At 34.9% G+C, this 12,874-nt stretch overlaps 1 protein-coding gene and 1 long non-coding RNA gene across 3 annotated transcripts; one reads left to right on the top strand and one right to left on the bottom strand.

Annotated features, from left to right (window-relative positions):
- The first annotated feature begins 845 nt into the window (after positions 1-845).
- On the top strand, positions 846-8,277 carry LOC143570137 (cellulose synthase A catalytic subunit 6 [UDP-forming]-like). Of its 2 annotated transcripts, none has more exons than XM_077055873.1 (14): positions 846-1,285; positions 1,396-1,591; positions 1,684-1,889; positions 2,057-2,153; positions 2,239-2,410; positions 2,525-2,791; positions 3,495-3,840; positions 3,929-4,066; positions 4,160-4,285; positions 4,410-4,622; positions 5,304-5,583; positions 5,674-5,864; positions 6,473-6,823; positions 7,338-8,277. In XM_077055873.1, exons 1-14 carry the CDS (start codon positions 1,205-1,207, stop codon positions 7,917-7,919), a joined length of 3,246 nt encoding a protein of 1,081 aa, XP_076911988.1. In that variant the 5' UTR covers positions 846-1,204; the 3' UTR covers positions 7,920-8,277. The 2 variants fall into 2 exon arrangements, with proteins under 2 accessions (XP_076911988.1, XP_076911987.1); XM_077055872.1 differs by having other exon boundaries at positions 5,668-5,864; positions 7,338-8,276.
- Positions 8,278-8,760: 483 nt separating this feature from the next.
- LOC143570135 (uncharacterized) lies at positions 8,761-10,552 on the bottom strand. The gene is made up of 3 exons (XR_013141875.1): positions 10,479-10,552; positions 8,914-9,362; positions 8,761-8,866 (listed from the first exon to the last, which is right to left on the bottom strand). It is a non-coding gene; the product is annotated as an uncharacterized LOC143570135 (long non-coding RNA).
- Positions 10,553-12,874: the final 2,322 nt, after the last annotated feature.

Here is a 12,874-nt window from a genome sequence, read left to right as displayed (position 1 = left end):
TATGTAAATAGGCTAGACGTTTTCGAGGAGAAAACTACAACGATAAGGCATAGTATAGTCACTATAGTGATACTAGACCTCTAAGATATTTCTTTATACATAACAAGGTCGACCTTAGGGTAGCGCGAGACGGACAACTGTCAATGCACATAATTTCGGGGGCTAAAATTTGTTTTATATATATTTAATTTCAATAATATACATGGATCTTCTTTTTTTAGTAACAAATTTACTTCCATCTAAAATCACAAGCCTTATTACATCTGCAAGGATTTGAAACCATCACCTCCATAATATTAATCTTCATTTAAAAAATTAGCCTATATATTTCGTTACTCATTACAGACCTTTTAATTTTGACTAAACCAGAATATTTAAAAGCTAGGGGCGAACCTGTAACATAAATATCATTCATATGGTCATACATTCTTATAGCGGATATTATTGGTAAATTAGTTGTTAGAGCTAAAGTTGAGGTTAAAGTTTATTTAATTCTTGTTAACTGTTTTTTTACTTTTAGTTTTTAGAACTCAGAAGTTTAACAAGTCAATCCCTAAACAAAAGCTTCCTTTTTTTATAACCTTACTTTCTAAAACCAAAATCTTTTATCTAATTAATATTTAAGATGACACGTAAAGCCCTAATAAATGTACAAGCAAACATCCAATGTGCACAACAACCATCATGTTAAAACATAAAACTTAGTTTAACAAACACTTTGACCGCACGTGACTATCTGCCAAACCTTAAACTGATACACACACACACACACACACACACACATTGAGCTTTTAAGTGCTCTTCTGAAACCACAACAACAAACAAACCCCATTTTTCTGTTCTGTTCTGTTCTCCACCACCGTCGCCATCGTCACCACCACCGTCATCAACTACATCCCGGTGGGCCCCACCACCATCACCTCCTTCCGTATATTATTATCACAGAGATCCAGCATTCATATATTCATATCTTCAAATTTTTATATAAACCCTATTTTTTTTCATCCTTGATTATAATAATAACATTAAGAATAATAATTTGGGGGTTTTATTTTTTATATTATATTATATATATACTGTCACAAGAATATCCCTGTTTACATTATTATTATTTTTTTAATGTGGGTTAGGGTTTTTGTCGGATTTCATTAAAGATTTCATGTTTTTTATGTGTGTGTGAATTAGTCTCTGTTTTGTTGAAACAATGGCTACTAATGGGAGATTAATTGCTGGTTCACATAACAGAAATGAGTTTATTTTAATCAATGCAGATGAAGTTGGAAGGGTAAGTTATGTTTTCTTTATATATTATATTATTTGATTTATGATTTGGACTATGAATTTGATGTATTGTATGTTATGGTTATTAATAGTAATAGTTTTGATTTAACATAGGTGACATCTGTGAAAGAGTTAAGTGGCCAAATTTGTCAAATTTGTGGGGATGAAATCGAAATAACGAATGACGGGGAGCCGTTTGTGGCGTGCAACGAATGCGCGTTTCCGATTTGTAGGACTTGCTATGAGTACGAAAGAAGGGAGGGTAATCAAGCTTGCCCTCAATGCAAAACTAGATACAAAAGGATCAAAGGTATGAGCTATGATTTATGATGAAATGTTTTTTTGTGTCTTTAGTGTAATTTAGTGAAAGTAGAGGGATTAAATTGGAACTTTTGATATTAGGGAGTCCAAGAGTTGATGGTGATGAAGAAGAGGATGAGTTTGATGATTTGGTTAATGAGTTTGATCTTCGGAACAATGATGTTGAATATTCTTCGCAAATGAATATCGTCCCTCGTGCATCCAGTATTTACGGTTTTGCCACTCCGTCTGAGGTGGATGGGGGGAGTGTTAGCCACGAGGTTCCTCTTCTTACTTATGGTGAAGAGGTAATGATAACACGAGTGCAATCGTCATTAGGGGGTGTATGGATAATGGATGTGTGCTTATTACCATAATGTGCAAATCCAAACACTCCTTTAGTTCTATTTGTTTTGAAGTTAAATAAAATTGGATTTATGAAGTTCTAATAATTTTAAAACTTTCCTTACTGAAGGATAATGATAGTCATGCTTTAATCATCCCACCATTTGAGGGTCGGTCAAGACGAGTCCATCCGATGCAGTGTTTTGATACTAGCTCATCAATATCTTGTAAGTTATAAATTTCTTGTTGAGCGTTAATTTTTGTTGGTAGTTTTGTATGGCCTTTGGTTTAATTTCAATGTGGTTGTATTAGTGCCACCTAGGCCGATGGACCCGAAGAAGGATTTAGCGGTTTATGGGTATGGAACGGTTGCATGGAAGCATAGGTTAGAGGAATGGAGGAAAAGACAAGCCGATAATCTTGAGATAATTAAGCACGAGGGGAATGGCAGTGGCGGAGATCTAGATGATGCTGATTTACCCAAGTATGCGCTTTATTTCATTTCTATTAGTTATTTACATCAAATAAAGTACAAAAAATGTGTTAAATTGTGGAGGATAATAAAGAATGATAATTTTGTGTTACTTTGTTATTCTAGGATGGATGAGGGGAGGCAACCGCTGTCAAGGAAGATACCGATTCCTTCAAGCAAGATAAGTCCGTACAGAATGGTGATATTATTGCGTGTGGTGATTCTTGGCCTCTTCTTTCATTATAGAATCCTTCATCCAGTAAATGATGCATTTGGTTTGTGGCTCACGTCAGTCATTTGTGAGATATGGTTTGCCGTTTCATGGATCTTAGATCAATTCCCAAAATGGTTTCCTATCGAGCGTGAAACATACTTGGATCGGTTATCATTAAGGTATATGCATCTCACACTATGATTATATATATAGCTCACGTCTCACTTAAAGTTCGCTAGAAAAAAGCTAGTTTGTAAACAAGCTAAGCTGGTTCGGTTTGTAAACGAGTTGAGTCTTGTGGGTTGCTCGCTTGGCTCGTTTATATTAAACCCCAACACTTAGTATATATATACGTTTTATGCAAAATAACATAAAAGCAGTTGAAGAAAAAACAAAAATAACACGTATAATATATATTTCTTTGCATTATGTGTATGCATTTTTTTTCTTTTATACATCAATGTGTAAAAAAGAACACAAATTAAACGAGCTAGCTCGACGAGGCATCAGCTGGCTTGATATTTTACGAGCTGAACTCAATCCGAGTCGAGCTGGCTTATTTAAGTTGGAGCTTGAGCCTGAGCGCAACCTGGCTCGTCTTGTTTACAACCCTACAATACACACTAACACACACACACACAAACACACACTACAAGTTATCTGTTTACTTAAATAGGTTAAACTGGTCAACCCGAGTATGATCTGTTTAGTTAAATGTGTTAAACAGGGTTAACTCAAACGTGACCTGTTTATCAAACGGGTTGGAAACGACAACAAAAAACTTAAACCTAAATATTTCATGTCGTGATTTAGATCTTGTCCGGGATTGTCACCCCTGTAAAATCCCCTATCTCTTTAATGTTTGTTTTCCTTTGTACGTAGGTATGAGAAAGACAGGAAGGCGTGTGAGCTAGCCCCTATTGACGTGTTTGTGAGCACTGTGGATCCACTAAAAGAACCACCACTCATCACTGCAAACACGGTATTATCCATCTTGGCGGTGGATTACCCTATGGACAAAGTTGCTTGTTATGTCTCTGACGATGGTGCCGCCATGCTTACATTCGAAGCACTCTCAGAAACATCTGAGTTTGCAAGGAAGTGGGTCCCGTTTTGCAAAAAGTTTAGTATAGAGCCGCGTGCTCCCGAGTGGTATTTTGCTCAAAAGGTTGATTACCTTAAAGATAAAGTACATCCAGCATTTGTTCGTGAACGCCGCGCTATGAAGGTTTGAAAAAAGACTTTCTCCCTTTTCTTTATATTTATTTTAATAGCATCAAATTTGTGCTTTAAGTTATTACTTTAAATCATTACAGAGGGATTATGAGGAGTTTAAGATACGGATTAACGGGCTTGTGTCAATGGCCCAAAAGGTTCCCGAGGACGGATGGACAATGCAAGATGGTACTCCATGGCCCGGAAACAATGTTAGGGATCATCCCGGAATGATCCAAGTACGTGCACGATTTCTCATCTTTTTAATATATATTTTTTAATATCAATTTTACGCGTAAATAAAAATATTGAAATATGTACATATTTAATAGGTTTTTCTAGGGAATAATGGCGTACAAGATGTTGAAGGAAATGAATTACCGCGTCTGGTTTATGTTTCTAGGGAAAAAAAGCCCGGATTTGACCACCACAAAAAAGCCGGTGCCATGAATGCTTTGGTATGAACTTGGCATTATAATAATAATAATTATTATTATTATTATTATTATCATGGAGTATACATTTATACTTACGAATTTGTTTTCTTGATTGTTTTTGACTTATTTGCGTTTCTATTTGAAGATCCGAGTGTCGGCGGTAATTACAAATGCGCCGTATATGCTAAATGTGGACTGTGATCACTATATAAATAATAGTAAAGCTATGAGGGAGGCTATGTGCTTCATGATGGACCCTATATGTGGAAAGAAAATTTGTTATGTCCAATTTCCTCAAAGATTTGATGGGATTGATCGTCATGATAGATATTCAAATCGCAACGTTGTCTTCTTTGATGTATGTCACCACCTCATCCTGTATAGTATTATCTTATTCTATTCGTGCATAAGTGTGGCAAAATGGGCGGGTCAGATAATGGGTCAAAACGGGCAAGCATGTGTATAACTGAACAGGATCTGCTTGACCTGAAGTCCGGGACAATTGTTGTCTAGTTCTAATTATTTCTGAACAATTATTAGTGTATAAAATACGTGTACAAAATTACAAAAATCATACTATTTCAATAATAAGTTCATTTTTTGATAATAATTATTATGACTCAAAAAGATAACCCGTATGACTATTTGGTTAGTTCTTTTTATTTGACCCATTTGACCGGTCAGAGATTAAACATAACCCAAATAGACCCATTCATAAGTGAATGGATCTCAAGTTACATCTGATTTTACTTGGGGTGTGTGTGGGTCAGTTTTTGGGTTTTAGAAAACTGCTCTGTTTCGGTTTTTACAGTGGGTTCGGTTTTAGCTTCTGTTTTTCTTGTTTTACTATTTGGGTTTGAAATTTTGGCTGAAAAAATGACCCAAAATAATGAATCGGGCCTGAAACTTAGGGCTTATTATTTTTTTTTGTTAACTAATAATTAACTGATTTTTACACATTTGTACCTAAAATTTTTGGGCTACACCGCTTATTATTTATTTGCATATTACTTAAAATCTTTTTAAATCGGTGTGACAGATTAACATGAAGGGACTAGACGGAATCCAAGGACCAATATATGTTGGAACTGGATGCGTTTTCAGGAGACAAGCATTGTACGGATTCGATGCCCCGAGTAAAACGAAACCACCTGGAAAAACGTGCAACTGTTTGCCAAAATGGTGTTCGTGTTGTTTTTCGTCAAGAAATAAAAAGAAAAGCAAAGGAAATTCAAAGAAAATGATGAAAAAGATGAAGAAGATGATGGAAGCTTCAACTCGAATACACGCACTAGAGAATATTGAAAAGGGAGATGACGGTAGTTGGTGGTTTGAAGTTTGAATATATATATTATATATTTGTTTTTACATGTTTAATTTTATAAAATGGTTTTTTGTTGCAGGAGTAGATAGTGAAAAATCATCACTCGTGCCTCAAGTAAAGTCTGAAAAGAAATTCGGGCAGTCTCCTGTGTTTGTTGGGTCAACGTTTTTGGAAGATGGTGGTGTTCTGCCCGGTACATCGTCTGCTTCACTGTTGAAAGAAGCCATCCATGTCATAAGTTGCGGCTATGAAGATAAAACTGAATGGGGAAAAGAGGTTTGTAGAAACAAAAACATAAGTAGCTGTTTTTCGTGTTTTTTATTTTTTTTGTTTGCGTTAGAGCTGACAGGGTTGGGTCAGGACGGGTTGGGTTGGGTCGAGAAGGGTCAAATAGGGTTGGTCAAGAAGGGTCGGACAGGGTTGGGTCTATATGGGTTGGAGTCGGGTCGGACGTGGTTGGGTCAAGACGGTTTGGGGAGGTTTGGGTTGAGACGTGTCATGTAGGGTTAGGATCGGGCCAGGTAGGGTTGGGTCAAGACGGGTCAGGTATGGGACTAAACGGGTCATGTAGGATTGAATCATTCTCAACGGCTTTTGTCTATTTTTCTTGGCATTTATAATTAACTGATGCATTAAACATGATTACAGAAATTGTGCTATTAAAATAAGAATAACATTTCTTTAGTAAACTGATTTAGAATATCGTAAATGTTTGGACATGCTTCGTGCCACTTTGACCCGTTTATTTTTTAGTCGAGTTTATAGATTTTTTCACAGTTTGCCCATGGGAGAGAACGTTTGACCTAAACTGACCCATCTTTGGGTATTCAGGTCAAAAATTACTCCATTAAATAATAACTATACTGGTCTTGTAAAAAAAACAGGTTGGATGGATATATGGTTCGGTTACAGAGGATATTTTAACTGGGTTCAAGATGCATTGTCATGGTTGGCGGTCGGTTTATTGCATTCCCAAGAGGCCCGCCTTTAAGGGTTCCGCTCCAATTAATCTTTCAGATCGTCTTCACCAAGTTCTTAGGTGGGCCCTCGGGTCGGTTGAAATCTTGTTAAGCAGGCATTGCCCAATCTGGTACGGTTACGGGTGTGGTTTAAAGCCTTTGGAGAGACTTTCATACATAAACTCTGTAGTTTATCCATTAACCTCCCTCCCATTGGTTGCTTATTGCACACTTCCAGCTGTTTGTCTCCTTACCGGAAAATTTATCGTCCCTGAGGTGAAGTTACATTTATACCCTTGTTTTTATTTGATCTATTTTTTTTTGAATTATCAGAATTTGTCAAACACTGAGACCATCAAAACGGATTATAACACTGTCTCTTGTAATATGTTTGAGGGCAAATACGATAAAAGAACCCAATATACTTTGTGTTTTTTTTTTAATTAAAGTCTCAACAATTTTTTTGCACATTACAGTCTCTCTATATGTTAAATAAATTTAAATTTGAACAAAATTGTGAATATTTTTTAAACAATTATTGTTTGAAGAAACTAGTAGAGGGACTAACTGATAAATTCGGATGTACCGGTCCTAAGTTTTAGAAAAATAAATTCACAATCTGTGCAAATTTTACATGTCGGGGGGACTTTATATGCGCAAAAAATTGTTGTAGGACTTTTGTGAATAAACAAAGAATGTTTTTATGATATTATTTCCCTATGTTTTATTAAGTAATCACTCTGAAACTGCGTGTGCAAACAACTAATATGCTCTTTATCCTTTAATGTAGATAAGCAACTATGCTAGCATTATCTTCATGCTCATGTTTCTATCAATCGCGCTCACAAGCATTTTAGAAATCCAATGGGGTGGTGTCGGGATCGATGACTTTTGGAGAAACGAGCAGTTCTGGGTTATCGGTGGCGTCTCGTCTCATCTTTTTGCTCTTTTTCAAGGTCTACTAAAAGTGTTAGCAGGTGTAAACACAAATTTTACGGTTACTTCAAAAGGAGGCGATGATGGGGAGTTTTCCGAGCTTTATGTGTTCAAGTGGACAACGCTTTTAATCCCGCCTTTGACATTATTATTCTTCAACATTGTTGGAGTGGTTGTTGGGATCTCGGATGCAATTAGTAACGGGTACGAGTCGTGGGGTCCACTTTTTGGGAGGTTGTTTTTTGCCATATGGGTGATTCTTCATTTGTATCCTTTCCTCAAGGGTATGATGGGGAAACAAAAGAATGTGCCAACGATAATAGTTGTGTGGTCGATTCTTTTGGCTTCGATACTCACGCTCTTGTGGGTTCGGGTCAACCCATTTGTGAGTAAAGACGGGATCGTGTTGGAAGTGTGCGGGTTGGATTGTGATTAAGTATGCGGCTTGGAGTAGTGTAGTGTGACTGAATGACTGGAAGATGTTGGTTAGGATTTGTAGATAGAAATTGGTAGGAGGAAGTTTGTGGTAGATTTGAGGCTGAATTTTAATTTTTAGTTTTTGACTTATTTGAGGTTATGATTTTGATGGGTTCTTTTTTATAATATCATTTTTAATCTTTTCTTTTTTAGTACATATGGTTTTCACAAATGTGTGACAAACCTGGTCTCTCTTGTTTTGATGGGTTCTTTTTATATCATCATCTTAATTAGTTAAACATCTTGTCTCGCAATAAGATAATGGAAAACAGATAACCATTTTAATGTTTTGAAAGAAGGATTCTTTCAAGAAAATGTCTGACTTAATTTTAATTTCATAAAATCATTGTTTTATGGAGTTTGGCTATTTTATAACTTGACTTAATTTAAAAATTCAAAAGTAATCTCAAGAGTAAGTATATCAATTATTGTTTTACTTCAACATGATACTTTTGTATGTGTCGTTATGCCATTGTTAAAGTAAGTTTGCAATTTTCATTCAAGTTAAAAAATTCATCCGAATGCTAGCAGTTCGTGGCATCACGTCGTCAAACTTGGTTAGTAGCGCAAATAATTTTTATTTCTGTAACGATCTGCTAGCACTTAGGAGCAAAGTTAGGAGCATATATTCATGTACTGAATCATAATCAATGACTAAATAGAGGGAATTATAAAACATGCAAGGAACAAAACAGTGAATAAATTGTCTGAAACATCAAGAAAATGATAAAAGTAAAAAAATTTCCCTATGTGCAAGGCAAACCAGACCGCTTCAGACTGATCAGAAACCGAATGTGCATGAATATCCAGATAAAATTTGTAATCTCAGTCAGTCAGTTCATCAGTTTTGACAGATCAGGACTGGTTTTAAGCAACAAAACCTTTGTTCAAATGTTCTCATTTGTTCTACATTTTTTTTTCATTTGAACCAGAGTTTACCAAATCCGCCACACAGCTACACATATATTCATCATCAAGTATATTAAACAGAGCAAGACAAATAAAGATACACCCAAATAAGAAGGAAAGTTTTCTGAGATAAAACCGATCATTTTTATTTGTCTAACATCACAGCAATACAACTACCTTTACACAATATGCTAAAAACATTAAACCTGATACTCGTTCCTCACTCACATTAAAATCTATTTGAAAATGGCATACAAAACAGACATCAAACAGACAAAGCCATAGACATACATTCGCCTTTGCAGAAACTGAACACTAACCTCTAGCTTTTCCATCCGAGCCTCAACCCTGCTTATCCTTGCTTCCAAACGTGCAAATTGAGCTCGGATTTGTGGGTCCATACGGTCGGTTTCATTTATCATGCTTTGATGATGATGATCTAGTTCACCAACCAAATCATCTTCCGCAGCAACCAATCTACACATTTTAAACACTGAAAAAGAACATTTGTAAGTGTTCCAAAATTGTTTATGATTTAGTGCTCAATGAATCAAAGGTTTTTCGCTTAATAGACAAAGAATATTTGAAAAGTGTTCCAAAAGCACGTGTTAGTTTTCAAACATTAAGAAATATATACATACAAATATAGCTCTAGGCACGACTAAAAGACGACGACTAACTCTAAATACTACACAGGTACAAGTAGTTTATGCATGGACTCATTGAACAGCTCACTCAGCTCAAAAACAGGCTCATCAAGCAATACAACTAGAACCCAATTAGACACGTATTTGGATGTGCGTTTTTGAGAATTAGTTATCGTGATTTACAGAACTATGAACTATAACTGATAATTAGGAGCAGCGTTGTAGAAATTTCTAGTCGCTAATCGAATCGGACTTTAATGTAAAATTTTCAGTTATACATACACACATTTTTATATGTAATTTTCAGTTTTATATACACACATATACATTTTGGCCGGAATCTCGTCGGAAACCGCCGATTTTGGCCGGAACCTCGCCTAAAAACATCGCCTTAAGTCTGATTAATCGTGATTTTGGCCGGAATTGACCATTGACCGACTAATTGGCCGACTAGCCCAAATTTAATCCGTGGGATGGGGACTAACGATTAATCAGTTCCTAGTTGGGATTTTTGCAACACTGATTAGGAGCATGGTTGTAAAAATCCCGACTAGGCGCCGAGTAATCGCTAGTCGCCTAGTCCCCACCCCATTGCCCGACTAGCGATTACTATAGCTCTTAACCTGATTTTTTCAAATATTATTGCTTTAACTTAGAAATTGCATAATATGTTACAGTCATAATAATAATAATAATAATAATAATAATAATAATAATAATAATAATAATAATAATCAGGTTTTCACCCCAAAACACTCTGAATTGATAGTTCAAGTCACAATACACATACCAATCTACGGCTACTAAAATTGAAATTATAATTCGTAAAAATCTAAAGGAACAGATGTAATTGCATGTGACAAACACATAGCAATCTATATCAATTAATTAATAGAACGAACAAATAATAATAATAATAATAATATTAGAAAACGAAGGGATCGAATGAGGAGGAAACTTACGCTGTAAGATAAGAAAGAAAGAAAGAAATGGGTTGAAACCCTAATTGAATTGAATTGGTTATGGAATGAATGAATGAATTTGGGGGTGCCTTTGTTTCTGTGTTTCCTTTTTTCTCAAAGAAAGGTTTACCGCTTTATGGGGTGGTCTTATTACTTATTACTACGCCATGATGGATCAATATTAATGTACTTATCTAAACCAAAAATAAAATATGACGAGTTCGATTAACAGGTGTTTAAAGGTTTATCGTGTTAGCGGACGATTACCCCCAACAAATATGTTTGTAATTTAAGTAAAAGGATATTGAAACGTCTTCATTTCGTTGCTTTTTATCCAATAATATTCAAACCCGTGTGTTACGACGATGCTAAATAAAACGTAAAACCACCAAAATATAATGTATTGGTTAGTTAAATGTGTGAGTTAATTAAAAAGTAAAAGAATAATAAAAATTTGACTATTTACTAAACTGAAAGGAACTAGCTATTAGACCCAGTCGCGTTGTACCGGAGTTGTTAAACTTAGTAGATGTATAGTCAAAGAAGTTTTTACGTTGAGTTTATTATTCGTCTAGTAGATCCCTTAGAACTCACGACGGGGTTGTTAAACTTAGTAGATGTGTTGTTAAAGATGTAGTTACGTTGAGTTTATTAATAGTTTCATTAGAACTTAGTTCTAGCTCGACACGCCGGTTATTAACGTTAATGTATATTTAATTTATGGTTTGTGTTTTAGCTAGAAGTTATTATGACTTGTTAACAATGTTGTATTGTTAATGTATATTTAGTTTCTAGTTTGTGTTTTGGCTTGAAGTTATTATAACATGTTAAGAATGTTGTAATATATATATAAAGCTTAAGAAAGTATATAACAAAATAAGCAAATGGGGTAAAGAAAGAATAGCTTAAAAACTTAAAATAGAAAAAAAAGGTAAACAAAAGAATAGAAAGAATGAAGTTGAGCAAAGGAAGAATTGAACCCATGTCACTTGGCAATCAAGATAGCATACTTAACGTTAGACAACACTTGAAATTGTGTTTACCTTTCATCTTTCATATATATAATATATGATATGTTAAGAATATTGTACAACAAAATACGCAAAAGGTACAATAGACAATGCATAAGAAAATTGTCTTTTAATATATATACTAGTATCGAGAACCCGCGCAACACTCTAGGATTGGATTCCAGCCAACTTCACAAAAATAACATGCATTGCGAGGAACAAAGTATTAAAAGTTTTAACACAGTTTTACAGAATACTTCAGGCACGTGTACATTGTTTTGGTGGTCTCTCCTGTTGAAGCAGAAGCAGCTCGATAAGTGATTTAGTCTATGAAACTTGACCCTGATTAAGAAACCCTACATCACATAATCAACTAACTGTTATTTAACAAAAGAATTAGACGCAACATATTACATACATTATGAACTTGAATAAGCCTCACGTTTTCAATCTGGTTATGAACATGTGAATTGACACTTTTCACCCGCTGGAGTTGGATCATCAAACTCATCATTAAACATAAGAAAATAAACCTTAAAAATCAATACCTAAATTTACATAAAAAAAAGTTACCAAGAGCACACCTGTGTAGTCTTTGCCAATCTTCATGCTCTTTTTTAACCATTGTAGCACCAATGACATTAATAAGAGAAAAGACAACAAACTAGAAATTAGCCATTCTTCTAAAATGCTCAAACAATGATTTTGGTAAAATTGTATTGACTCCACAAAGTAAACCTCTAAATGAAACCATTCAACAATATACACCTCAACGCAGAACCAACAGAAACAAAATCTCAATTATTTACCGGTTTTAATAAACCTAAGACATAGCAACATTAAAATGACAAACAAATCCGACTAACAAATTTTCCAATGCTCGAAATGTAACCTAAAAGTACTTGACGCTCAGATCTCCGTTATGGTTGCAACATATGTTGCCATCTAAATAATGAAGCGTCATCATAGCCTAGGTGATATGAAGGTGAAGTTGAATCATATCGATATACGAACAACCGAACTTGTAAGTGTATTTTTTTTGGTATAAATTTACTTTAGACAGTTCAACAAACAAACTATTTAAATAGATTCATACCTTTTCTTTTGACTTTTGAAGTTTATAAATTAATTCACATCCACTGAGCAAGAAATTGCAGCCAAGACACAATCAATAGGTTTCACCGTTTGGAAACAAAATCGATTTAAAAAGGCACTAATCAACAATAAAATAACCAACAATCACTTTTATTGCTCTTGTGGATAATAAGAGGAAGACAGATAAACTTAAGCATGATCCTCATTTTCTCTCCAAATTCCTAGTGATCAAGTTATAAGTTCCAACAACTTCATTTAATTCAGTGGATCCATATGAGTTTTGAGGGATCA

The sequence above is a fragment of the Bidens hawaiensis genome, unplaced genomic scaffold (assembly GCF_021521415.1).
Source record: "Bidens hawaiensis isolate Kalapana, Puna unplaced genomic scaffold, B.hawaiensis_p1.1 tig00024828_1, whole genome shotgun sequence".
Classification (NCBI taxonomy): domain Eukaryota; kingdom Viridiplantae; phylum Streptophyta; class Magnoliopsida; order Asterales; family Asteraceae; genus Bidens; species Bidens hawaiensis.
The sequence above is the reverse complement of the archived record's forward strand: the minus strand, read 5'-3'. Positions and strand labels throughout refer to the sequence as shown.